Source organism: Ursus maritimus, unplaced genomic scaffold (assembly GCF_017311325.1).
Source record: "Ursus maritimus isolate PB19 unplaced genomic scaffold, ASM1731132v1 scaffold_5, whole genome shotgun sequence".
NCBI classification, from domain to species: Eukaryota; Metazoa; Chordata; class Mammalia; order Carnivora; family Ursidae; genus Ursus; species Ursus maritimus.
Genome location: NW_024426663.1, coordinates 52101274 through 52128471, shown reverse-complemented (window position 1 = coordinate 52128471; position 27198 = coordinate 52101274). Strand labels below are relative to the sequence as shown.

General features: G+C 38.0%; 1 protein-coding gene across 1 annotated transcript in view; it reads left to right on the top strand.

Annotated features, from left to right (window-relative positions):
• The window catches only part of NDFIP1 (Nedd4 family interacting protein 1), a 51166-nt gene extending 24270 nt beyond the window's left edge, over positions 1–26896 (top strand). Inside the window, exons 2-8 of the mRNA XM_040622293.1 lie at positions 4247–4334; positions 9359–9489; positions 12539–12626; positions 13550–13674; positions 15725–15791; positions 19167–19272; positions 25830–26896. Of these exons, the coding sequence (XP_040478227.1) occupies positions 4247–4334; positions 9359–9489; positions 12539–12626; positions 13550–13674; positions 15725–15791; positions 19167–19270 (603 nt within the window). The 3' untranslated portion in view covers positions 19271–19272; positions 25830–26896. The remainder of the gene's footprint in view (positions 1–4246; positions 4335–9358; positions 9490–12538; positions 12627–13549; positions 13675–15724; positions 15792–19166; positions 19273–25829) is intronic.
• Positions 26897–27198: the final 302 nt, after the last annotated feature.

The following is a 27198-nucleotide window of genomic DNA, read 5'->3' as shown; positions in this document are numbered from 1 at the left end:
GACTTAGTTATTTCTGAATAACAGTAAAATGCACACTCAGTTGTTTACCTAAGGAAATGTGCTTGTTTACTTTCTGGTAATTATACTGTCTCATTTGGTAAGATTTAAAGAGTATGCAGAAGTAGTGGGTTGGTAATGAGAGGTTTAAAAATTGCATTGTAAGGTAAAATTTAGGATTTAACTCTAAAATTATAAGTGGTAAATAACATTTAAAGCTAGAGTTTAGGCATTGATCTAGGATTTTTTGAGACTTATTGTTAATAACTTAAGAAGGGATTAAAACTTAAAAGATCTCTTGCTGCTTAAGTAGGACCCAACCAAGAAAAAATGAATGGTGTGAATACTTGTAACTTTTTGGATTTATTGGATAGTTCAGCGTTATTTTCCACGTGTTTGTTATGTTTGTATGAATTATGAGGTATATTTTGGTACCTCTTGGCATGTATAAGGCTTTATGGGTTTTTTGTTTTTCTCTTTGTTGTTTAGTAGGATTTTTGTTCTCCCATTCTTAGTAAATAGAATCCAAGAATGACTTTTAAGAGCCTTAGGTACTACGGACTCTGGGAAACAAACTGAGGATTTTAGAGGGGAGGGGGTGGGAGGATAGGCTAGCCCAGTGAAGGGTATGAAGGAGGGCACGTATATTGCATGGAGCACTGGGTGTTATATGCAAACAATGAATCATGGAACACTACATCAAAAACTAATGATGTACTGTATGGGGACTAACATCATTAAAAAAAAAAGAAAAAGAGCCGTAGGTACTGCCATCCAGCAGTTGTAAATGTTAGCCCTTAATTTGGCCTAATCCTGGTCTTGGCTCTGTTCTTGATTAAAAACAGCACGAACAGGGGGAGTGGCAGAGGGAGAGAGAGAAGCAGGCCCCCCGCTGAGCAGGGAGCCTGATTTGGGGCTCCAACCTGGACCCGTGGACCATGATCCAAGCCGAAGGCAGACGCCTAACGACTGAGCCACCCAGGCACCGCACATCCTTTATTTTAGATGTGCTGTCTTTCACCGGCTAAATCTAGAGGACAAAACATTATTAACATCTGTGTGTAGGTAAATAAAAAAAATAGAAAGTGATCAAGGCCAAGAGGCACCATAGCAGATTGTGATATGCAAAGTGGAAACGTGGGAGGGTTTTAGGGTTTTTCTAGGGAGCCGTGACAGGGTCTACTCAGAGTATAGAGTGGAATGTGAGTAGTCGGGAAAGTGAGGGCGAGGGAACAGTGGGTGTGTGATAAAGAGAAAGGCCATCCGGATTTTCAGATGATTGGATTATTCCCATCTCAAGGATGGAGACCTTGGTAATTTTAGGTAGTTTTGTACTAAACTCGGTACTTCATATGGCATAAATAGGTAATTGTGTAATTACTGTTTTGAAAAAAAATGCCATTTAAATCTTACTTAGAGATAAGTGAAATTGATCAGAATTGTCAAGAAAAGTTACATGACAAAAAAGAATCAGTCCCCAGCGGGTATTTATTATCTGTCATAGATACAAAGGGTTCCCCCCACCCACCACATCTAATAGCACAGCAGAGAGAGAGCAGCAGGTCTCACCACTTTCCAGCCCTGCCTCTCACAGTGTCCCCTACAGCCAGGATTCTGTAACAGGTTGGACTCATGCTCCCACTGACCTTGTTGATAGAAGAGACTGGGCATCTTTCCAACCCCGTACTTCTCTGAGAGAATCTCAGGAGAGAGCCTGAAGATCCCTGAGCCTCAGGGATGTGGGGGAGAGGGCTGCGTGGGAAAGATTCCCAGGGACAGAAAAGGGAACATTAAAAATACATTTCGAAACCAAGTAACCAACTTTATAGCCTTAAAGATATGTCCCACTGTAGTCACTGTAGTTCTGTGCATTCCCTCCAACCCCCGCCCCCTGCCCCCGCCTTGTTAGTGAGTACCTGATCTGTTTGGCTAGCAGAGCCAAATTAACGGCCATAGATGTCCCCAAAGTGTAAAAAGATATATATTTAGGGATTCTGTTGTTTAGCGGGTTATTCACACAGGTGGTGGTCACTAGATACTTGCCTCTTTACTTTTTCCCCCACCTGGTAGTATTTTATTTTAAAAACATTTCTTGGTGGAGCCTAAACGTATAACCAGTATATAGAGAATAGGCCAGTGTTGGGAAGCCTTGTGAGGTCCGGGGATCATCCCAGCATGTGGAGCCTCCAGAGTCATAGTGCGTGTTTTTTTTATCATCTTTATTTTTGTTTTCAGCTGGAAATGGTATTAGTACATGATTCTAAAGTGAAGTTTAATGGAGGGAAAAAACTTCACCTGGAAATGTTTGTTTTTTCCCCTCACCAAAGAAAAAATGGGGGTTTCTGAGGCAGTTGGACTTTCTTTGCTCTGTTATCTCTTAGCTAGGTGTGGGGTGATCACATTGCACATCTCCAGGTTGCTAGGAGACAGGCAGCCTATCTCATAGTTACTGGCATGTAAGACCTCTTTATTCTCTGGACTTCTGTATTTCTCAGAATTGTTACACTTCCTTTCTAAACCCTAAATTATGCAGAGGTAACATGATTATTTGACCAAGCTCAGGAAATCTAAAACGGGTCAAAAATTCCAGGCTTGGTTTAGATAAAGAACATGACTGGCTACAGTATATTGAGGTAACATTCTTGTAAAGTCTGTTTTTGCCTCTGTTTTTGCTGCTGACTCTTTTGTGACATTCTTAGGACACAAAAGTGGTTAGGTAGGAGTAGGCTGAGAATACCCTGTCTAGAGCGTCTTATAATGTTGAAAGAATTACAAGTGAACCATGGCTCCAGGAACTCATTTAAATAATTTACTGTCCCAGGAACATGTGGCTTTACTGTAGCTATTTTGCCCTATATGCTTTCTTCAAAAGGAAATTCATCTTAGGTTACAATACAGTTCCTTTGGGAGTGCCTTAAGTTTAACAGAGTTTTAGAGTTCAAAAAATTGTGCCCAGACGGTAGATGTTGATGATAGTTTGGCACAAGAATTCCTTTGAAATTGAATACATTACAGTGTTAATCCGAAAAGTTTTGTTGGCTTCCGATTTTGAATAGCATAGGGATTAGAGACTGAGATGGTTCATTAACAATTTAAGGAATTAGGGAGCTCTACTTCATGTTACCGGAGGTCAGGCTCTCTGTTTTCTTGTCTCAGTTCAAGATAGAGTTCTCTGTAGCAGTTGGTTTAGAGGGGTGTGTGTTTTACAAGTGGCTCAGGTGGCTCTGTATATTATGATGGCATACAGCAGGACCTGGACCCCGAAGTTATTTACATCGATAAATACTCTGTTATTACTTTACAAATTGACTCCCTTTCTCAGCCAATTAATCTTTTTAAATGAGCTGTAGTTAATTGTCACAGTACAAAAATTAAATCAGATGTCCTTGTTCTATGAAGATGAGTTGGGTAGACTATCCAGACTGGCAGTGGCAGAAAGACACACTTTTCAGTGTGAGTTATTTAAAGTAACTGGGGCTGTAGATTTGACCGAGAAAATGCCTGAGATAGGGAAGAGGGAGATTTATTAACAGAGGTTATATATATAGAATTATGTAGAATTTTATGTTTTTGTAAATATCTCAGTTATTTAAGATTTAATTTCTCTATGCACACTGAATATAGTGGCAGACCTTGATTTGCTGTGATTTATCTTTAAGAGATATTATTAGATTATTTTTCTAACTTAAAAAGTTATACAAGTGCTACATGTTCATTACAAAAAATTCAAATATGTATATAAACAGCAAAAAGGAAAAATTCCCTTGTGATTGTATCGGCTAGAGATAAACATTGTAAACTGTAGGTGTCTCATTCTAGACCTTCATGTATCTGTCTTTCACAACCAAATTATATTATGCATTCTATTTGGTAAATTTTGCTTTTTTCATGTAACAGTACAGCGTAAATATCTGTTCAAGCCATCACATTTTCATTTTCATTTTTATGGATGCTTAGTGATCCTTTGTGAGATGAACCATAATTTCTTTAGAAAGTCCCATGTGGGTGGAATTTAGGTTGTTTCTATTTTTTGCTGCAGTAACTTGTGCATGTACCTTTTTTGCCTCTTTGACGCTTTCCTTAGGATAAATTCCTGAAAGCAGAATACTTTGTAAAGGATTTACACATTTTAAGGCTTTTGAAACACGTTACCAAATAAATAGCTTTCCAGAAGGGCTGTCCCAGTTTTCATGTTCTTCTCTGTCTAGTTGGCTTTACACTTGGGCTAAAATGTGGACTTTTTATTTAGTTGCAGAATGAGGACGAGCCTGGAGAGCCAGAGCAGGCTGTGGGCGACGCTCCTCCACCATACAGCAGCATCTCTGCGGAGAGTGCAGGTAGGCACCTGGGCAGGGTGGCTCTTGAACTCCTGAAATGCACTTGGCCAGAGGCTTGTCCCGTATGTGTCTGTTCGTCTTTGCCTTTGCTTCAGCTTTCCCTAAGAAGTCTTTGACATTATTTGTAGTTTATCACCAAAAGTGGGGAAAAAAAAAAACCCTCATGTTACTGTTCTGAAAAACACTTAAAACTCCGTTTCAGTCTGGCTTTTTTATGGAACTCAATTTCATTCCAACAGAATATAAAGGAAGTAGAAATTCAGCAACCACGTGATCATCTGATTTTTATTCTTTCTGTAGTTTCCTCATTAATTGTTTTGCTCTTTGTGATTCTAGTGCCTGCGACCTGGAACATAGTACATTTGATTTCTTTTGTGCTAGTAAATTCTTAATTAAAAAAACTGGAAGTCTCTCAGCTCTTTTATGATGTTCCTCATAGTTTAAGCCCTCCTTAAATAATCTTTCATCTTCACATCTCATGCTAGACTTTTACATTTTTCACATGTTTATGTAGAAGGGTTGGGGAAGAGAAGGAAAATCTCAGCAGTTGAGGACTTCAGGTAGCTTAAAGCTGCCTGAGAGCAGCTCTGCTTTAGTTGCTGAAGACTGACCCGTTTTGATGGAACATCTTCCGTTTTCTCTAATAGAGAAGTATGGCAGAGTGGCAAGTATATGGCCCATGGTGCCACTGCTGAACCCATCCTCTTCCCAGGGTAGATACGCAAGTTGAAGACAGGATTTATCCCAAACACAGGCCCAGAATCCTTTTCAATACAGCTCTCGGGGCAGCTGTTGTCAGTTGATGTGGGATTAAATTTGTTGGTCTCTCTGTACCTGCGGCTGCCATTATAATGAAGAACATGGGTCAGAAAGTTCTTTACCTCCACTCTGGCTCGGAATTTTGAACCCTGCCTCCTTGTATTAATTTCATTTGTAAGCATCAAAAACTAACAATGCTAAGTTAAGGTCTTTTGAAGAATTCTAGGGTGTCTCATGGAATCGAATGAGAACACCAAGACTTGAGAAAGAATCGCAGTGCCATGCCATATTTACTCATTTCTACTCAGACTGTAAGTACTGGTTTTCCATTAAAAAGACATCCAGTGAAAATTCTAACTTAATAAAAAAGTTGGGTTCCTGTTTTATTAATGATAAAAGTCCTTTGCATTAAAGTACCTAGAATCATTAGGAGGTAATTTTTTCCTGAATTATTTGTTTCTACCCTCTGTAATTATAAAATCTTGTAACCATTTTTTTTTTTAAGAGGCAGACTTCGATCTGCAGGCAGCACACAGTCCCTGCCGGTTTCTTTTTTTTTTTTAAGACTTTATTTATTTATTTGACAGAGAGAGACAGCCAGCGAGAGAGGGAACACAAGCAGGGGGAGTGGGAGAGGAAGAAGCAGGCTCCTAGAGGAGAAGCCTGATGTGGGGCTCGATCCCAGAACGCCGGGATCACGCCCTGAGCCGAAGGCAGATGTTTAACGACTGCACCACCCAGGCGCCCCCTTGTAACCATTTTGGATAGAAATCTTTCTCAAACACTTCTCTCTCTTATTCACTTACATCTCATATTCTTTGTTTAAATTTTTCCTTATGATATAGGTTACAATCAGAAACATTGTCTAGAAGGTATTCTTTTCTATACTGTAGTGATGCCTTTATTCATTGAGATTTGTAGAACTTTGATCAAAGAATCAAATTCTCCTTTTGCTGTCAGATGGTATTTCCTATTAGCTGTCCTTATGAAGTCCCTTTAAGCTCTTTCTCTTTTGTTTTTGTTAATCTTACTATGGACCTCAACAGCAGATAACAAAGATTCTTTTGTTGGATATAAGGGAGAGGTAAACTATTTCCAGAATAGAGCCTGAAGAATACTCTCTCAAATAAAGTCTTTGGGTTTTGTGGCATTTCATCTAACTACACAGAGGCCTTAAAAATAAATAAATAAATAACCAAACTTAAAAAAAATTTTTTTTTTAAATTTTTATTTTAAGTAGGCTTCACACCCAATGTGGGGCTTGAACTCAGGACTCTGAGATCAAGAGTCTCATGTTCTACTGACTGAGCCACCCAGGCACCCTATAAACAACCAGACTTTTATTTTATTTTTAAAGATTTTATTTGTTTGTCAGAGAGAGAGAGTGCACACACAAGCAGGGGAAGCTACAGGCAGAGGGAGAAGCAGGCACCTTGCTGCAGGGCTCTGTCCCAGGACCCTGGGATCATGACTTGAGTCGAAGGCAGCCACCTAACCGACTGAGCCACCCAGGTGTCCCAACAACCAGACTTTAAAATTCCTGGGTCTCTTTTGAGCCGTTTGAGTTTCAGATAAGTGAAGTTTCAGGGAAATATGTTTTTAGGGGTCATAAGTTACCCAAGAACATTAATTTTTTTATTGTTTATGAACAGAGGTTTTGCATTTTTACTTTTTTTTTTTTAAAGGAAAACTCTAAAATGGCTTAAATGGTCTTTCCTCCCTTTGTCGTTAAATTAACATTCCTTATTATTATTATTTTTCTTAGATAAATACTGACTGTATATACTTATTAGTCCATTTATGAGAAAAGTGGTTAGAAACAAAAAGACACACGCATATTGGTAGGGGAAAAAAGAGCACAAATTATTTTGCATACTCTACCTATTTTAATTTGTGGTATGTAAATTGAACAATCTAAGAAATATTAGGGGTTTTTTTGTCTGGATGTATTAAATAAACTTGAAAGATTGTTAGACTTTTCATGGAAATTTAAAATTATATGAGTGTCTATATTGATGGATCCTATTTAAAAAATCTTTCAAAACAGGGAAATAAACATGTTGATTAATTTAAGGTGATAGTAGGTATCAGTTTTATTCATGTATTCAGAATTAGAATGGCAGTGGGTTAATTCATATTGTACGTTTCAGGTTGTAATGACTTAGTTTGATTTGATGAAAAATAAAAAGATAGGAAATGATGCATTGTTTTGTAACATATATGTATACATGTGTATCCATGAATGTCAGTGGATACACATGTATCTTTAAAGTTCTTTAAATTAGATTAGGTGACAGCTTTAGTTTCAGTAACACATTTTTGTATATTTTCTTCTAAAAGCTGTGAAATTTTATTTTTCACATTTAGATCTCAATTCCATCTGGTATTGTTTTTTTCTGTGTAGTGTAAGGTAGGGGTCAAGGTTAATTTGTTTTTCTGTATGGATAGCCAGTTTGTACAGCACCATTTATTTAAAAGACCATTCTTTCTCCACTGCTCTGCAGTGTCACCTTTATTGTAAATCATGTGACCATATATGAGTGGATCTGTGTCTGGACTCAATATACTGTTCTTTGGTCTGTTTATTTATCTTTATGCCCATCCACTACTGTTTTAATTATAGAGTTTTATAATCTTGATATCTGGTAATGTTGGTCATTCATACTTTTTGTTCTTCAAGATTGCTTTGGTTTTTCTTGGTCTTTTGCATTTCCTATACATTTTACAATTAGCTTATCAATTTCCACAAAATGTAACAGAACAAAAACTGGAATTGTAGTTGAAATTGCACTGAATCTGGGGGTCAGTTTGAAGAGAATTAACATCTTTATAATACTGTTTCTGGTTTGTGAACATGATATCTCTCTCCATCTAATTAAGATCTTCTTTAATCCTCTCAGTAGTATTTTGTAGGTTTCAGCATTGAGGACTTATGTGTTTATTACTAGATTTATTCCTCGGGCTGTTGTAAAAGTTCCATATAGAATTTTATTTTCTATTTGTTGCTAGTATATGGAAGTACAGTTGATGGTGTATATCCATCCAGAGACTTTGTACGCAAAGACTCTGCTAAATTCATATATTAATTCTTGTCTGTAGATACTCTTGGATTTCATCATCCATGATTAAGGACAGTTATTTTCTTATTTTCTTTCCTTCTAATGCTTATGTCTTACATTTCCTTTTCGTGCCGTATTACATCAACTACTAGGACCTTTAAGGTAATGTTTGATAAGAAGTAGTGAGAGTAGGCATTTTCGTGTAAATTTCTAATTTTAGGGGAGAAAACTTTTAAAAATTTACAGTTAATTATGATATTTACTCTAGGTTTTTCATAGAGACTTATGATCAGATTAAGGATGTTTTCTCCTGTTCCTAATTTGCTAAGGGTTTTTATTATCTGCAAGGTGTTGAATTTTACAAAATGCTTTCTCTGCCCATGCGAGTACAATAGAATTTTTCTTCTTTTTTTATTTTGTTGATGAGGTGAATTGTATTGATTTATGATTTCAATACTATATTACAGTGAAATTGGAAGTTAATTGCAATTAACTAGAGGGGAAAAAGAAAGAAAAATACTAATCTTGATGAACTATAGGACTTTTTTCCCCCAAATGCTTGTTTTTTAAAAAATTGTGCAGAAGTTTAATACATTTGCTCTTTTCTAATAAATATTGAGTTTCTTATAGTAAGAGTTAATGAGAATGAAGATGCAACATTAAAATGAGGAAATGAAAGATTTAATTCAAATAAATAATGGCTCTTTAACTGAATTAATTACCTTAGGCACATCATACAAAAACAGTACATGGTAAAACTAATGTGTAAGAATCAAAGTGCTAAAACAAACCTGTGAGAAATGAATTTAAACTTCTTTATTAAGTTGGTTTTCTTGTTTATGAATGGGAGGAAACCATGGTACAGCTTACACATGCACAGGTGAGGTATTTTGGGCTTAAATGTTGTCTTTATACCACTATTAATATTAACTGCCATTTGTGAACATACTGTGTGACAGTTGAAAAAGTGTTTAAAGGCATTTGGAAGGGAAGGCAGAGTGATTTAAATGAATAAATTTAAATAATTTAAAATAAATTTAAAGATCATTCTCGAGCTCATATTCATACATAAACATTTCGATTCAATTATTCTGTGTGTACTCTTAGAGGAACAGCTATTTTTTGTTTGCCAGAGTTAGTGGAAATCTTCTTTTTCCTCAGTTTAGCTAAAGGTCAGATAATTGTGACTTCCTTTTTATTCTCCAGCGTATTTTGACTACAAAGATGAGTGCGGATTTCCAAAGCCTCCATCTTACAATGTGGCAACAACATTGCCCAGCTACGATGAAGCAGAGAGAACCAAGGCTGAAGCTACTATCCCCTTGGTTCCTGGAAGAGTAAGTCCAATTTATCGTGTTACTTGCTGGCTGCTTTATGGGAATTAGGTTCTTTTCATTACTCACTTTTGATGTATTCCTTATGATTGTACTGATTAGTAAAAAGTACAGCTAATGTTTTAAAAGTACATTTTCTTTTGGCGTTACAAACTCTTAGCTCTTCCGGAAAATGATGCAGTAAGAGGTACAAATCAGGAGAAAATCACTAGTCAGGCCAGCTTATTTTCCCTATATCTCTTCTGTTACCACCATTTTCTCAACTTTCTTGCCATGACTGAAATGTCTTAGAGCAGGGACTGATTTAGCAAGTACACTGACTTTGCTTTGATTCTGCACACCTCATATTTTGGTATTAGGTAGGTAGCAGCTGGGGAGATCTATAGAGAGAATAAATTCAACTTGATAGAATTAAACTTACAAAAGGGCCCCAGCAGTTGTCTCAATGAACCTCATGCCAGCAGCATTCCAGACCACTCCATCTTTGGGGCATAGTGAATTCAGATCCCATCTGGGCTGATGTTGATTCTTGTGAGGCAGGCACTAGGTGTGATGAAAGCCAGGAGGAGACTTTGGGGCACTCTTTGTTCTTGATGTCAGATCTGCAAGTGACTAGATGTGGTTTCATGAATATTCATCCAGGTTAAAGGTGATGTAGGTAGGGTCTTAGGCCAGATATTGGGAAAAGATAGAGTAGGATCCATTCCCTAGGAATATGGGTCAGTCAGGGTTCCAGACTCAGTCCCGACAGGAAACCAGAGTGAATGATGAGAACAAAAACAGAAGTTTAGCCTGGGCAGTGCAGTGGCGGGGGCCCCAGAAGTTCGGGCCTAAAGGTAGTGGACTGTTTATAGACCACACCTGCTATGAGGGGTGGGGCTTCTGAAACCACTACTTGACAGAAATAATAGTTTATAAGCCCAGTCTAGGCTGATTCCATATGGTGGTGTGTGCTCAGTCCTTGCAGGTGCCAGAGAGAAACTAGCAACCTTCAAGGAGCTTATGGTCTAAGGGCAAAACAGTATAATAACCATATATTGGAAGCAAATGACATGCTGGTACTGTGCTTAGTTTCTAGTATATTGTTTGAACTCTTCACAATAACCTTGCAAGGTAGAGATTATATTATCCCCATTTTACAGATGCAAAAATTGAGGCCCAGAGAGATTAAGTAATTTGCCTGAAGTCATACAGCTAATAAATAGCATAGGTGAGAGTCACACCCAGATATTCTAGACTCCAAAATCCTGTGTGTATTTTGTAGTCTTGTTAGACTATATGGTAACTGTCCCATGGAAATAGATAAGGTGATTAGCTCTGATTAATAGCAGAACTTCTTAGAATACTTTTATTTGACAAGTATACATATTTAGGAACCTGTTAAACATTATTTAGCAAACATGTGTAAACCACTTTTTTATACAGTGTGCTATGTATTTTGCAATGGGTAGGTAGAAAACTTTGAATAAGGCAATACTCCTACTGTACAAGCACTTAAATATAGCTGGGGGAAAGGCCCACAAATGCCAATATCTAAGCAGCAGTACAAGTGCAGTGAGCATTAAGAGCTATGACTTTTTACTGTGTGATGGTGGGAAAGATGGGATTTGAAGTGGGCCCTGAGTTTTGTTGGATAAGAACATTCCAGAGGGAAAAAGGGAGAAAGCTTATGTGAATCCAGCCTGTTGTGGGGTAGGGTCTGTGAATGTAGTAATTGATTTTGCTTGAACGAAGAGTTTGTGACCAGACTATAGGTTGTAGAATGTTCTGAATGCTAGGCTGAGGCATTTAGATTTACATGTAGGTCACACAGACTCTTTTGAGCAGGGATATGGTAAGACAAGTACGCTGTTTTAGAAACATTAACCCAGCAACAATTTGTAGGAGGAATCCAGTAGTAGAGATACCAAGGACAGGAAGAACAGTTAGAAGGCACCTGCAATATTGCTAGAAATTACTGCCATGTCCTTTTGTAGTATATCTTTGAGTATTTCTGCAAAAAACCAGTTAGCATCTAATTAGGCAAAGCCTTATTTTTCCTAATATGAAGTCAGAAACTGGGTATTTAGTATTTTAAAAAACATAAACACATTCTTGTAAGAATTTCTAACAGGAGAAGAAATGTGTTAAGTTAGAAATGGAAGCTAACACTGACACTTTACTTTCTCCAGTACCCCCTCCCCAGGCTTGTTATGGACTTCCCAGCCCCATTTCTGTCTGTGTAGGGATGATTTGGATTGTCCCTGAAGTTTTTTTTTTTTTTTCCTTTGGGGAACCTTCATTGGACTGTATACAAATCTAACTTTTACTTTTAAGTGTATATTCATATATTTTTCAGTATTTCAACACATAACCCTCATCAGTTAAAAAGGTGGGCCACATATGTGGGTGTTAATATTGGTGAGGATCATGTTCTTTCTAGACTTGGAGTATTATGTTTTCAAGTTAGGATGGAAAGGATCCTATCTGCCAATAAGCTTGGAAGTGAGGTTGTTTCAGACCCATATGCTGACGTGAACAAATGGTTATGGAGTTGAGCAGTGGGCAGCCCTATAGCCTCTTCATGTGTGATAATGCTCTCCTTTTTCTCCCATGTCTCATAAAGCATTTGAGCTCCTTAATAGGTCCTGGGTGACTGATATTCTGGGCCCCCAACAGGCCCCGGGTTAGTGATTCTAGAACGTAAACCAAATTTAAGCCAAGTGTGTATCTTTGCTTCAGATCTATATGAGTTAATACTTCTTATTGAGCTTTATAATTTTTGAAGCTCATTGTTAAAGAACTTGGGTTATAAAATGAACAGTTCATTTAGAAAACTATAGAGGTGGAAGAAAGATTTGTTTTTTCTCTAATTGTATCTTTTACTTAAAAGACAAAATGAAATTTTTAACACATACTGAGCCTTTAGTGCTCATAGTTTTGAATTGAGCCAAAGCAATAAAATTTCTCCTTGGTACTCATTTTTATCCCCTTCCTTATTTTTCTTGATGCCTTTCATTTGCCTGTGAATAATTCATTGTGAATTTACCTTATTCTTTTTCTTTTCACTTAGGATGAGGATTTTGTGGGTCGGGATGACTTTGATGATGCTGACCAGCTGAGGATAGGAAATGATGGGATTTTCATGTTAACTTTTTTCAGTAAGTAAATACACATAGCAGAACCACCTCCCATAGACCGGAGTGCTTTGAATAATGGGTGAATCTGACGAATTAAAATGACTAGTTGAGCTCATATTTTAATACGTTGTGTTTATTTGATGCCTTTTACTGAGACGTTCAGAGCTTAGTTTACTTTTATCTTAGTATTCCGTTTGTCTTCTCTTTCTATGAATATCTATAGAAAATAGGATTGAAGCAGTTTTGGGGATGCTATATTTTTACTTGAACTATGCCTCATCTTTGAGGTCTGCAAAGACTGTTAGCAATGCTCCTACTCATACCTGACCTGTAGAGTAGGAATTAAAGGCCTTAGTCTGATGGAATTTTTTTTTTTTTTTGCATGCTTCTATTTCTGACTGATAAAAGTTAACCTTTTTTTTTTTTTTTTTGCCTTCTTGGTATTGTTTTGCGTTCATCTTTCCATGTGTAGCACTTAGAAGTGAGCAGCCATTTTTAAATTTCCTATATTAAAAAGATAAGATGTAAAGGAAACTCAGTGCTTTTAGAGGTGACATTATGTAAGCTGTCAAAATTCGTAGAAGTAGGGGGATGAATAACTTGAATCGGATTTTATTTACTGAAGCGTAACATATAAAGGGTACAAGGCGTAAGTATACATACAGTTCGGTGAATGTTAAGGCATTTCTGAAAGTGAATAAGTGAAAAGCAGCAGACGTAACAGTGTAATACCTGATATTCAGAGCAGATGGTTTCTTGTTTGTTTCTGGGAAGAAGACAGAGAATGGATGTTTTGGGGAGGTAGGGCCAGGGTTATGGTGGGTGGGCTGGGCTGTCTTTTATCCTTGGAAAAGCCATTTAAGCGGAAACAGGTGTAGAGAGCACTCTTGCTTCTTGGGTAAGAGGGATATGTCTTACAGTTTTTTTCTTCTCTGCCTTTACAGTGGCATTCCTCTTTAACTGGATTGGATTTTTTCTGTCTTTCTGCCTGACCACCTCAGCTGCAGGAAGGTATGGGGCCATTTCAGGATTTGGTCTCTCTCTAATTAAGTGGATCCTGATTGTCAGGGTAAGTTGTATACCAGAAAAAATAGACCCTGTAGAGAAACAATAAGTAGAATAACTTTGACTATTTTATTTTTATTTTTTTTTACATTTTTTTCTATGTTTAAAATGAGTTTAGGTTTGTCTTTGGTTTCATGAAGTTGAACCTAAATTATTTGCAGGTGGTTCACGCACCTAAGTTTTATAATTAGATCTAGTGAATATTGGTGGTCCCAAGGCATCTATCCTACAGGTTGTTGACAAGTTGCTTTCTCTGCTTTTAATGTTTATGATATGATGATATGTGTGTTTGTTTTGAAATTAGTTGTTTTTGTAATAAAAAGAAAGGTACCACTTCTTTGTTGTCTCATTAAAAACAGGTATTCCTCACATTAATTCTACTAAAGTTTAGGTCTGTCTTTCTTCTTCTTTCCTTCTCTTTGTTTCTCCCTCCTTCCTCCCTCCCTTCCAGGGTTGTTTATCAGTAGCATCATTGGTTATGCCAAAATGTTTGGGAGCTGAAACTGTTTAACAAGTGCTATTCGATTAGGGGGCCTTATTTCTAAAGTACATTAAGAGAGAGATGTTCAGTGATTTGGGAGTTACAGGTAGTAAGAATTGCTGAAGTAATTTATACTTTAAAAGATCTAGTCTCTTAAAGTGTATTGTGAGTTCAGGTAAGTTTATTGCTTTTGTCAACTTAATAGATAAAAATCAATGTATTCATCGTAAATTGGCATTATTAACTTACTAGTGGGTGTTGACTGACCCCTGGACTTTTTCGAATTTATTTATTCTAACCAGTTGTTAACATTTTTAGGATTCTGAGTTCCTGTGAGAATCTGTTAAAAGTTGTGGACTTTTTCCCCAGGCAGCTAATACATACTCATCCAAGCCATGAACTTAGGTGAAGAACCCAAGCCCTAAAGAGGTTTTTCATTCCTTCTCTGAATCTTAAATTGTTATTCTATTAAGAGATAAAATACTGTATTTTAATGCTCAGGCTGTGTTAAACTTTTGGATATCAAAGCCCCCAATAGAAAATAGATAACATTCGTTACCAGTCTTCTTTTTAACTAAAATCTTCACTACGCTGACTCAAATGTTAAAACTGAATTGAAGGAATCAACTCGTGTCAGGATGCTTTTGTCTGGGAGTAACAGAAAACTGAGCTCAAAATGGCTTAGAAAACAGTGGGGAAAATTTATTTCCCATAAAAACATGTCCTGCCGTGGAGGGTAGTGAAATCAGTGTTTCATTGACATCATTAGGGACATTTGCCTCCTCTGCTCAGCATGTTGGTACAGCTGCCCCTCCTTCAGGGCTCTCACAGCTATGGCAGTTGCAGGGATCACATCAGAAGCACAGCCATGCTCAACAGAAGAAAGAAAACTATTTTTTCTCTTCTTTGCTCTTGAAGTGCAAGAAAACCTCAGCAGCCCTCACTTCCCATTCGCCGGAATGTGCCATTATTTGGCAAAGGAGTGGGATTATTGTGCTGTACATGAGAAAGCTTCCAAGGTCAAGGTGTACCTGGAACAGTAGGAACAAAATAATTGGTTTTGGCACTGGGTAAGCAAAGTGAAAGTATCAAAACATATTTCTAGGTGCACCTGGGTGGCTCAGTCCTTAAGTGGCTGCCTTCTGGCTCAGGTCATGGGATTGAGCCCTCCTCAGCAGGGAGCCTGCTTCTCCTTCTGCCTGCTGCTTCCCCTTCTTGTGTGCTCTTTCTGTCAAATAAATAAATAAAACTTTTAAAAAAAAATTTCTAGAAGGGTGAATATTGTGTGGGGAAGATCTTTTAAAAAAATAAGTAAACATATTTGAGCACTTGAAAGAGTCTATAAAGCCAAATTCGTATTCAAGATTGACTTTCCACGAAAGGAAATATATCTGCGTATATGATAATCATTTCAAGTCAGTAATATATAAAATATTTTCACTTAAAAAAATCGTGAGAGCTAAATGACAGCATTTAGTCAGTGTACAAAAGTCTTGTGTTTTGTGTGCCCTTAAGTTAAAATGTGAAATTCTACCCGCTAAGCTACTATAAACTAATTTGCTTTATTTTTCAGTTTTCCACCTATTTCCCTGGATATTTTGATGGTCAGTACTGGCTCTGGTGGGTGTTCCTGGTTTTAGGTAAGTGCTTTTAACATGGACAAAGGAGAGAAAAGATAATTGTAAAATTTTAGAAGTAAAATTACTTTTAGTAATCCTTCATCTTATAATACAGTAATATATTAGCAATATAGGTATAATTTTAAAAATATTTCTTCAAGATTAGTTTGTCATCACCATTAAAGTAACGTGCATAATAATAAAACATCTCCTAGTGGAGGTTGATCTTTCCTATCCTATTCATACGTACGTCTCAGGTTTCCCATGTGACAGTGGGATACACTAATAAGATGACTTTATAGTCTATGAGTGTTTTTCCCCTCGGGAATTATCACCACAAAAGGGTTCACAGACTCCACCCCAAATTGTTTATAGGTATATTGTAACTAATTGAACTACTCAGGAATGTATGTGGCCAGTCTTCAGTTGGATCTGTCAGCAGGAAACAAAATGTATAGCCTTGCTAGACATAACTTCTGGAAGAATCATTATTGGGTTTCCAGAATTCTTTAGTTCAATACTGATGAGAATAAGAATGATTTTGCAATGAGGAGGAGGCCTTTTTTAAAAAAAGGTATGCTAGGCAATTTCAGGTTGTTCATCTTAAGATTATCTTTTTTACTCTAAGTATGTATTTTAAAATAGCTTCATTCAAGAAATTTTAAAGCAAAGAAATGAACATCGGAGTGAATATGTTGGCTTCTTCATTCTTTGTATAGAAAATATTTATGATACAGTAACAGACCACCATCACTGCTTTCATTTCTACAGAATTATAGCAGGGGCCTCCTGTAGCTATTAAAGATGGTGTAATTGCCTCGCCTGGCTTCTCTGATAGCACTTTCTCCTGTCTCCTGTTTTGGACCTTGTTGTTGGCTCCTTAATTAGATCCCTGGTGGCAATGCTGCTAATGGGTCTAGTTAGTACAGGGTAGCACCCATGCCCAAGAGTTGCTTAATACATTCAGGACCTACCTGCTTTGTCTATGGTGATAGACCATGCATTGCTGAACCTAAATTGTACTTGGAAAGTACAAGTCTTAGATCACACCACCCCCAGCCTCTCCAACACTATCATCTACTCTGCTGATAGTCATTGGAATTCCACGGAAAGAGAAATCATGATTTTCCCCCTCAATTATTGAGATGCTTAATAATAAACATGCCCCAAAGAAGAGTTACTTTGGAGGAATAGTTTCTTGGTTTGCTTATTCTCAGAATTGTATCTTTAAGAAAAAGGCTGACTCTCTTTTTTCCCCCCAAGCCTAAATCCAAGCAAATCCTGAATGGACCCAAGGAGAGCCATTAAGCATATTTTCAGGTTGATTGTTGACAGCACAGATAATTTAAAGAAACTTAATGAATTGATTGTTTTCCTATATTAAAGTTTCATGGGAAATTAATTTATAATACTTGTAATTAATTGATCTTTCTGTCGTACTGTTTACTAGTAAGCAAAAAAACGCTGAGACTTTGGATATCATTTGTGCATTTTTTTTTTTTAAAGATTTTATTTATTTATTTGACAGAGAGAGACAGCCAGAGAGAGAGGGAACACAAGCAGGGGGAATAGGAGAGGAAGAAGCAGGCTCCCAGCAGAAGAGCCTGATGCGGGGCTCGATCCCATAACGCTGGGATCACGCCTTGAGCCGAAGGCAGATGCCCAACGACTGAGCCACCCATTCGCCCCCATTTGTGCATTTGGACCCAGTGTTGGGGTCGTTTTTGGAATTCCTCCTGCAGAAAGAACCAGTTTGTGGGTGTTCTGTTTTGTTGCAGCAGGTCCACACGGGGTACTGAAGCTGGCAGCCCAGGAGCCTATAGCTAGCCGGTGGTTGTAGTTAGTTTGTTCCACAGTTATTTTCAGATGTTTTTTTTAAATTAGCTGCCATCATTTAAAAATCGAGAGTTTCCACATAAAATGTCTGAATTTTTTTTGCTTTTCAAAAAAAAACTGGCATATCTAGCAAAACAGGCCTCTGTTTCCACCTGGCACCCACCCTTTGACTGGAGCTGAGCTGTAGGTGTCCCCTCCATATAGGTTGTGTGCTCTCCATTTCACTAGGATTCCCCGACCCAGCACTTAAATGGGGCGACCTCTGCTCTATAGTCACTTACTGCTTTTGATGCCAAACAGAATGGGAGTGAGGAGTGATTACTGAATGGGTAATTTTTTTAGGGGTGATAAAAAAGTTCTAAAATAAAGGTAATAGTTTTGGTTCTACAGTTCTGTAACTGTACTAAAATTAAAGCCAGTAAACTGTATACATTAAATGAGCGAACTTCATGGTATGTGAATTACATCATCATAAAGCTGTTTTTAGGGGCGCCTGGGTGGCACAGCGGTTGAGCGTCTGCCTTTGGCTTAGGGCGTGATCCCGGCGTTATGGGATCAAGCCCCACATCAGGCTCCTCCGCTGTGCCTGCTTCTTCCTCTCCCACTCCCCCTGCTTGTGTTCCCTCTCTCGCTGGCTGTCTCTGTCAAATAAATAAATAAAATCTTTAAAAAAAAAATAAAGCTGTTTTTAAAAGGTCTCTTAACATCATCAAAAACTAAGGATGTACTGTATGGTGACTAACATAACATAATAAAAAATTATTATTAAAAAAATGAATAAATAAAAAAATAAAAATAAAAAGTCTCTTAAGACTCAGGGACCAGCTGTAAAGGAGGAGGGCCAGGAGCATGTGAGCTGTCATTGGAGGGGGCACACCACCTTCCCCACAGATTGTTAGAAGAGGTACCAACTGAACGTATAGTTTCTGGCGTAGACACACAAAATCAGTCTGACTCCCTTAGTGCCTGGTAAATAAATGGCCAAGTGTACCCTACTTGTCTATATTTTTTAAGAATAGAGAAATAGAGTTCAGAGTTGAGAATACGAGAATTGGTGTTCAGGAAAAAAAAATTGTTGTACTAGGTAAGGGGATCCTGACATCTAGTGGACAATATACGTACAGTTGACAGAAAAAAAATACCATGGCAAGATGAATGGATTTTTTTTTTTAAACTTGAGAAAAATATTTTGTAACCAGTCCCTTTTTTTAAAAAAATTTTTAATTATCTTGAAATACTTTTTTGGAACCCAGAAGGTAGGTTTTGATAAGGCTTCTCAGGTTTCCAAATGTGCATGTTTAACTCCATCTTATTTTTTATTTCCCTTTTAGATCAATTAGATTCTTAATGTGCTGCAAAAAGACTTTCATTTGGGCTCTTGAGATTATGTCTTCTCATTGAGAAATGGAAATCCTTTGGAAATTTTGAAGAAAATTACTCATGTTTTGATAGCTCTTAGCTGAAAAACGATAGAGTAGTGCTGTCAAGAGGGATGTTTCTGGGGAGGGGACTTAATATGGAAATTATATATTCATTCTTGGCTTTTCTTTTTTAAATCAGGGTTTCTCCTGTTTCTCAGAGGATTTATCAATTATGCAAAAGTTCGGAAGATGCCAGAAACTTTCTCAAATCTCCCCAGGACCAGAGTTCTCTTTATTTATTAAAGGTATTTTAAAAAATGTACTAGTAATGGGTGTTTTCATAAAAAGCTGTTGGAAAGGGCAAGTTAGAAAAGCTGCCATAGGAGAAAGTATTATCTTGTGTTCTGACAACACAGAAGAGGCAGGAGTCTTAGGAGTCATCGGGGAGCTAGGATATTTGGCTGTAACTATGGGTCCTAGATCTTTGAGTCTTGAGTCCTGAAGCCAGTGCTTATTGTTATACTGGTTCCGGAGGAAAGTATTGGGGAGGAGCCTTTCAAGCCTAATCACTGAGCTCCCCTAAACCTTAGAACTCCAATGTGAAGAAGCCATTGGCTGCATTAGAAACTCCTTTTGTCTAGTATACTTACAAGCCCACCAAGGCTTCCATCTCAAAATGAGTCAGGGAGACTTTCCTGGTATCCTTCTTAGGTTCATACTCTGATATTACCACTCTGGTGGTAAGGGGCGTCAAACTCAAGGAAAGGAAGGGGAAAGGGCCTTTTCCCCTGCCTAGCTAGAACAGAGGGTCCAAGCCCTGTTGAGGCTCCTCTTTGATTGTTATGTGGTTTTCCCCAGAGCTGGTTTCATCTTACATCAGTAGCTGCAAAAAGGAAGAGCTCTGAAATCTTGGGAAAGAGTACACCAGAGAGAGACCTCTCTGGTAACAAGCTATAGGACTTCTTGAACTTTGCTCATTGTTACTTAAGAGTTTGGGGATGAGTGGGTCGTGGGGAGAACCTTGCATTACACCTAGGGACTAGGCTAGTTGGAGATCAGGCAGGATTTTTTTGTTTTGTTTTGGGGTTTTTTTTCTTTAAGATTTTATTTTAAAGTAATCTCTGCACCCAGTGGGGGGCTCAAACTACAACCCCAAAATCAAGAGTCACATGCTCTACCGACTGAGCCAGCCAGACGCCCCCCAAAGATCAGACAAGGTTTTGTAAAGGGTGTATCAGTTGAGATAAATGTTAAGTGGTAGGTAGAATTTCTACTAGTGAAAATTGGGTAAGGTGGGGAAGATTTCATAATCACTTGAAGCAGTCTGAAGAGTGTAAATAGAGGCAGGGAAGAATGGCGCTTGCTCAAGGGACAGCAGTTTGGTTGTAACATAAAGGAGTGTTGAAGGTCAAGGCTGGAAAAGCCAGGTTGAGACAGCATTCTCAAGTCTCTAAGTACTAAGTATCTAAGTACTGAGTACTAAGCCCATTTGCAATGGAATTTATAGAGCAGCCCTTAAAATCCAGTGACATGTTGGCTTACTGCAAGGCTAACCCCTTTATGAACATTAATTTGTTCTGTATTTTCTGTAGGGTAGTCACAATTTGTGTAGGTAATCATATGCTTAGAGTGAAGGTCTCAGTTTTGAAGATTCATGGTGGTATCAGGATGTGTGCTTCTAGGAAAAAAAGTAGCCACCATATCTAATTTGTCAGGTGATGGGAGACAGCATTAAAAGTTTGTAAGCAACAGAATAATATGACAAGAACTTGAATATGACAAAAAATTTTTCAAGCATGATATGATAATAACATTTTTTAGGTTTTCTATATATCACATACTGCACTAAGTGCTTTATATGTATAATTAGATATTCTTATGTAACTAACAAGATTATAGTGAGAAATAACCTCAGATATCTGCGTGGTGGAGTATATTCGTAAGGCATTTCTTACAAAAGTTGAAGCATACAAAGAACTTAGGCTTGTGTTGGTTAAAGTAAGTTTCTTCAAGGAGGTATGTACTTTTATTTGAAAGAAGATTTTAGTCATCAAGATTACCACACATTTTTTGTTGTTGTTGAGACGGGGAATGTTTTATTGCATGTGTAAAAGTGTGTGGCATAACCTGAATTTGAATTAGGACACAGGTGGACATTGACATTGCTGGCCTAGCCCTTAAGCCCATGATATGTCTTTGTGTCCAGGACATCCTAACTCTAATAAGAGACTTATCAGATGTTCTCTGCAGTTTTATGCAGTTACTGTTGTCATCTTTTTTCTTTCCTCTCCATATCTGATTATAATTGGTAATTATTTCTAAGCCTCAGGTTTAACTCTTAACTACCAAAGATTCAGAAGTTAATTCTTTCGGGTTGCCATGGTTCTCCTTCTTACAAAGGGTGCCAAAATCACCTATAGATTTCCCCTAATCTTTTGGTGCCCAAAATATCCTGAGGGGCAGATTTCTTTCTCTCTCTCTCTCTCTCTTTTAATATTTTAAAATTATTTTTAATCTCTGTAACATGGGTTCGAACTTATAACCCCAAGATCAAGAGTCACATGCTCTACTGACTGAGCCAGCCAGGTGCTCCTTCTTTCTCTTTTTAAAAAATAGTAGATTCCATTAGTCTAGTCAAATGGTAGCTTTGAATTTCTGAATGGACTGAGATCACACCTGTCTATTCTCTTCATCCTTCAGTTAGAAGGAAGTTTCAATATTTACTAGGGGATTGCAAACCTTCCTCCTCATGTTTCTTTCTTCCTTTTTTTTTTTTTAAGATTTTATTTATTTATTTGTCAGAGAGATAAGTGTGCACACAAGCAGGGGGGAGAGGCAGGCAGAGGGAGAAGCAGGCTCCCCGCTGAGCAGAGAGCCTGATGCGGGACTTGATCCCAGGACCCTGGGATCATGACCTGAGCTGAAGGCAGATACTTAACTGACTGAGCCACCCAGGTGTCCCTTTCCCATCTTGTTTCTAATACATAACAAATAACAGCTGGGTTAGGAGAAAGCCTGAACTTCTTGGTTTTCCTGTATTGTCAGAGACTGTATTGAGGGGCTTTTGTTTATAAAAATTGTTAGCTGTTTTGTTTGGATTTTTAAAAATTCTGGAATGTTTTATAGGAGTATTCCTAATGTAAACAAAGCGTCTTTATTTGAGGTTATGATTTGAAGTAGGCTGTCGTTGGTACTAATGATCATGGAGCTTGGAGCGACATCATAGGCCTGCGATGCTCTGTGTTTTGGAATCAGAAGGCTTATTGTGCTTTAGGAGTTGTCAGAAATTCCGAGCATCCCCCAGTGGGGGGCATAGTAGATTTCTTTCCTTTTCTGTCTGACTTTGCTATTCTAGTTAATTTGAAATCATTTCTGACATGCTCAGAGGATTCAGAGCTCTAAATTAGGGGTTTGGGGACTTAGAGCAGCTTTTAGAATTCTAATGACTTCCTTACTAATTGTCAGTATCCCCAAGAGAATCTGAAAAGCCATAATATGCCATGGGACTGATTTTCCTTTGTCCATTGACGAGGGTTAAGAACTGTTCATCTAGATCCAAATGTAGAATGTTTCTCTAGTTCAGAGGAAATTTAATTTAGTTTGAAGTTATGCTAGCAAACCATCTTGTAAGGAATGAAGATTTTATTTTCTTTCATTGAGACTTCTTACTTCATTTAATGTGGTTGTCGCCAGTTAAAAGCTAGCTGTAGGCTTACTTTTTGCCAGAAAGACGCATTTCGGACTTTTAAAATAGCTTTGCCATAACAGAAAAAGAGCTTAATTCCCATGCTGTCCTAAGATCTGGCATTTTACTGGAAAAAGGTATAAGAATAGTGACTTCTTTTCAGGCGACCCAAAATACAGTACACGCAAACAAACCTTAAAATGACCCCAGAAGGCCTCTTTCTATCAGCTAAAATAGTTGTTACAAAAGCTGAATACTGAAGCTCATGTACTACTTTCTCAGGAGCTGCTTTCAGGTTCCCTTTTGGGAGCTCATTTAAGCTTAAAAAGGAAATCTGGTTTCCTGCCCCCACAGCAAGAAGAGCCAAAGGAACTGCTAGAGGTGGGCCCAGCAGCAGCAGGAAGTGTGTGACTGCGAGGAAGCGGGAGCACAAAGTGCACACACTCCTTCTGTATTGTTTAAGAAGAAACAGAGACCTCTCTGAAATGGTCAAAATGTAAAGTGTTCATACTTTTTCTTATTTACCAGTTAACTGGAAAATAAATGTTTAGGTGGAGTACCACTTCCTCGGATGCTGCCAAGTAGTTGAGGCTTTAGCTACAGTAGCTGGAATGTGTAGCTTCGAAAGTACTTGCACATAAGAAGCACAATAGAGTTTAGATTCTGTTATTATAATCACCTTTGAAATAGGAGGAAAGAAAGTTTTGGGGTGTTTTTTGTTTGTTTGTTTTGTTTTTGAGAGAGAGAGAAAGACAGACAAAGCACGCTGAGCCAAGGGGCAAAGGGAGCTGGAGGAGCAGACTCCCCACTGAGCAGGGAGCCTGATGCGGGGTTTGATCCCAGGACCCCAGGATCATGACCTGAGCCAAAGGCGGACACTCAACTGACTGAGCCACCCAGACGCCCTGAGGAAAGAAAATTTTTTAAGCCCTAACATTCATGAGATAGGGCCCTTCCTAATTAAATAATTCCTGTGACCTGGTGAGCTGTACCTATTAGACACCAGATATTTAAATTTTCCCCCATATGATGATAAAGTCTTTGATTTTTCCCAGTCTGTAATCTTCTCTCTCTTCTTTAATACCTCTCTCAATTTATTAAAGGAAGTTCACCTCAAGTTAAAGTTTGATTTATTGGACTGTGTTATAAAGTAGCAAGGTAGTAGAAATGCTTTCAGTGGAATTTTTGCTTAAAGAATTCACGTAACGTTCAGGAAGAAATGGCTGTCTTCCTCTTGAAATTAAATGATCTGTAGGCTCCTGGTTCCTTTTGTTTCTGAAGTGATGTGACCTACAGTTTAGTAATGAAGCCCACAGTCCCTAAAACCCTTCTGTCCTCCAGTTGTGTGCCGCCATTGTTCTGTAGCAACTTGTGAGTCAAGTTGCTTACATCTGAACAGGCCTCCAGGTCTTAGCGGTGAGCGCCTCTCTAGCAGTCGTTTTCCTCTGGAGATGGTACAGTGATTGAGATCACCCATTACTAACCTGCCTAGGCACTCTTAATGGAATTTTAATGTTTGCTGGGTGGCTCTGACTTTGAGGGCTCTATGAAAGCTAATTAGCCTCTGTAGAAGCAGGATGGTCTAAGGAAAGTGGCCAGATAGTTATCTGGACTGTATCGTATGTTCTTGCAAATTCTAGTGTTTTGGCAGATAGAAACAATTACATCAGTTTTCATCTATTAATGGAAACAGCTAAAACTGAACTTAAGTTTGTGTAGTAAGTCTAGCCTCCTGGCAGAAACCTCCATTTGATGTCGGTCTGCGGATACTCTTTTTGCTTCTTGGTTTTTTGAGGTTCTTGTGTTCACACATTTTTGTCCCTGCACATCCTGAGGTCTCTCAACCTAAACAAAAGTTGCTCTTGTGTCAGTGGCACTGGTTTCCTTGAATACTAACTGAATTTGGAATCTGGGAGAATATCAACAGTTTAAGAAAGCGTATGTTGATTTCCTCTTTTGTTGTAGCTCCTCTCCGTTTTGTCAGCCTTTTAAAGATTGATGCAGTTGTCTAATCAGAAAAGGTAGAAAAGGGCTACTTGGAGCTTTTACAGGAATTTGGAAAGGCGGAAAAGTAAGCCAAGGGTCTACGTAGTAGCCCATCCAACTCTCCCTTGGTGCAGGGTGCCACAAGGTGGTTTCTCAAATATTTCTTAAGTAATACGTATCTCGTTAGTAGTTTTCTTCAGGATGAATATTGGGAGTTCCTTGTACTTTTCCCCATTATTTCCACGAAAACTAAAACAATTACACCAATACAGAAATGCCTCAAAGTACTGGATGAAAACTGGACTTTACAATATATATGGACATTATTTTAAGAGTGTTTATTTCAGGGGCGCCTGGGTGGCACAGCGGTTAAGCGTCTGCCTTCAGCTCAGGGCGTGATCCCGGCGTTATGGGATCGAGCCCCACATCAGGCTCCTCCGCTGGGAGCCTGCTTCTTCCTCTCCCACTCCTCCTGCTTGTGTTCCCTCTCTCGCTGTCTGTCTCTCTCTCTGTCAAATAAATAAATAAAATCTTTGGGGGGGGGAAAAGTGTTTATTTCAATCATGTCTGTTCCTTTTTTAAAAATTAGTTTTATGAACTTTTTATCAGAGATATATGCCCCAAAATACATCGACTTTTTTCCCTAATTGATGAAAAAGAATGATCTGGGCTACCTGTGAATTTCCAGATGGCTTTAACTTTGCCGTGCTCTCAGTACAGCATGACAGCATTGGCATCCTTATTGGAAATCATCTTTGCATGAGATCTGGCAGAATTGGCAGGGTGGACAGTAACTTCAGGTGTACCAGGAAAATTACCTGTGCACTTGGATTCTGCTCTCATAGCCCCCAAGTTGCAAGTCATTGCTGTGGAGGTTAAGTGCAGGGTGAAGGAAGTGGTATTTGCATTTCATTCTTTTGTGGGGAAGTTTGGAGAGAGAGACTCCTGGCCTCCTGGGCTTTAGAGAAAGCATTCAAATTCTTGCTAGTTCTAGAGTCCTTGATAACTTTAAGAACTGAAATTTTAATGTTTATTGAATAGTATGATGTCAGTGTATAGTAATCTTAAAGCTATGTTAAAATGTACTTCTTGTGTCTCCAAACATCCTGCCTTCTTTTGTGACTACATCCTTCTCTTGGCCAAAATAACAAGCTAACTAGAGTTTCAATATTCAATATCCTTCTCTGGCAGATGTTTTCTGGCAAAGGCCTTCCTGCGTTTATGAATTCTCTCTGAAGAAGCAAGAGAACACCTGCAGGAAGTGAATCAAGATGCAGAACACAGAGGAATAATCACCTGCTTTAAAAAAATAAAAGTACTGTTGAAAAAGATCATTTCTCTTTATTTGTTCCTAGGTGTAAAATTTTAATAGTTAATGCAAAATTCTGTAATCATTGAATCATTAGTGGTTAATGTTTGAAAAAGCTCTCGCAATCAAGTATGTGATGTATTAATAATGCCTTATCTATTGTTTGTAGTCATTTTAAATAGCATGAGCCTTGTCCCTGTAGTCAGTAGGGGGCAGTCTTGCTTTATTCATCTTCCATCTCAAAATGAACTTGGAATTAAGTATTTTAGTGTAAGATATGTATAATGCTGGCCATTTCAAAGGGGTTTTCTCAAAAGTTAAAACTTTTGTTTTGACTGCATTTCTGCACATAATCCATACTTGGTGTTAAAATTAATCTAGAAATTTATTCAGTTGTACTGTGAACACCTGGAAACAAAATCATAGTGCAAAATACATTTAAGGTGTGGTCAAGAATGTGTTCTTAATTGGTAAATAATGAGCATTAATTTTTTATAGTCTGTATTCTAAATTTTGCAGTACTTTATTGTTCCGTGTTATGAACCTAAAAAATTGTAAAGGTGTTGTCACTGTATAAAATAAAAAGGACAAGGACAAATGGAGCTTAATTACTAAAATGCAATTCTTGACACTCTGTGTGATTAGAGTCCCTTTTACCCCTTTTTTTTTTTTTTTTCCCCGTTTTTTGGGGAGGGTCTCCTGATGACTAGGCCAGGGGCTGGCGTAGAGAGGGGAATAGATACTTAGGAGCAAAGAAAGAATTAGTTAGGAACTTTTGAGATGATCCCTAACATACTGTAGTACTACTTGCTTTTACAATGTGTTAGCAGAAACCGATGAGTTATAAACGTAGAATGATGTGCTTTCTGCCAAGTGGTAATTCACCTTGGTTTGCTATGTTAAAACTGTAAATACAACAGAACATTAATAAACGTCTCTTGTGTAGCAACTTTTGCCGTAGATTAGTGTTTAATTTCTTTGTTTGCATTTGTTCGTTGCCAAGGCAAGTTTTTTCTAATCTTTATTCATACAGATTCATGGAGAATCATTGACTAAATACAAAAAAAATGGTTTGGGGCCAACTTTTTTTCTTTCTTTTTTTTTTTCAGCACAAGAAGTTCCCTTCTCTTATACTCAGTACATTCCTGAAGATGTATGTGAAAATCGGTTCTGCAAAAAATAATGGACTAAATGGGGAGGAGTTGTAGAGATCTTAAATCATTCCAGAATTCCCCATTATGCTTCATTTTT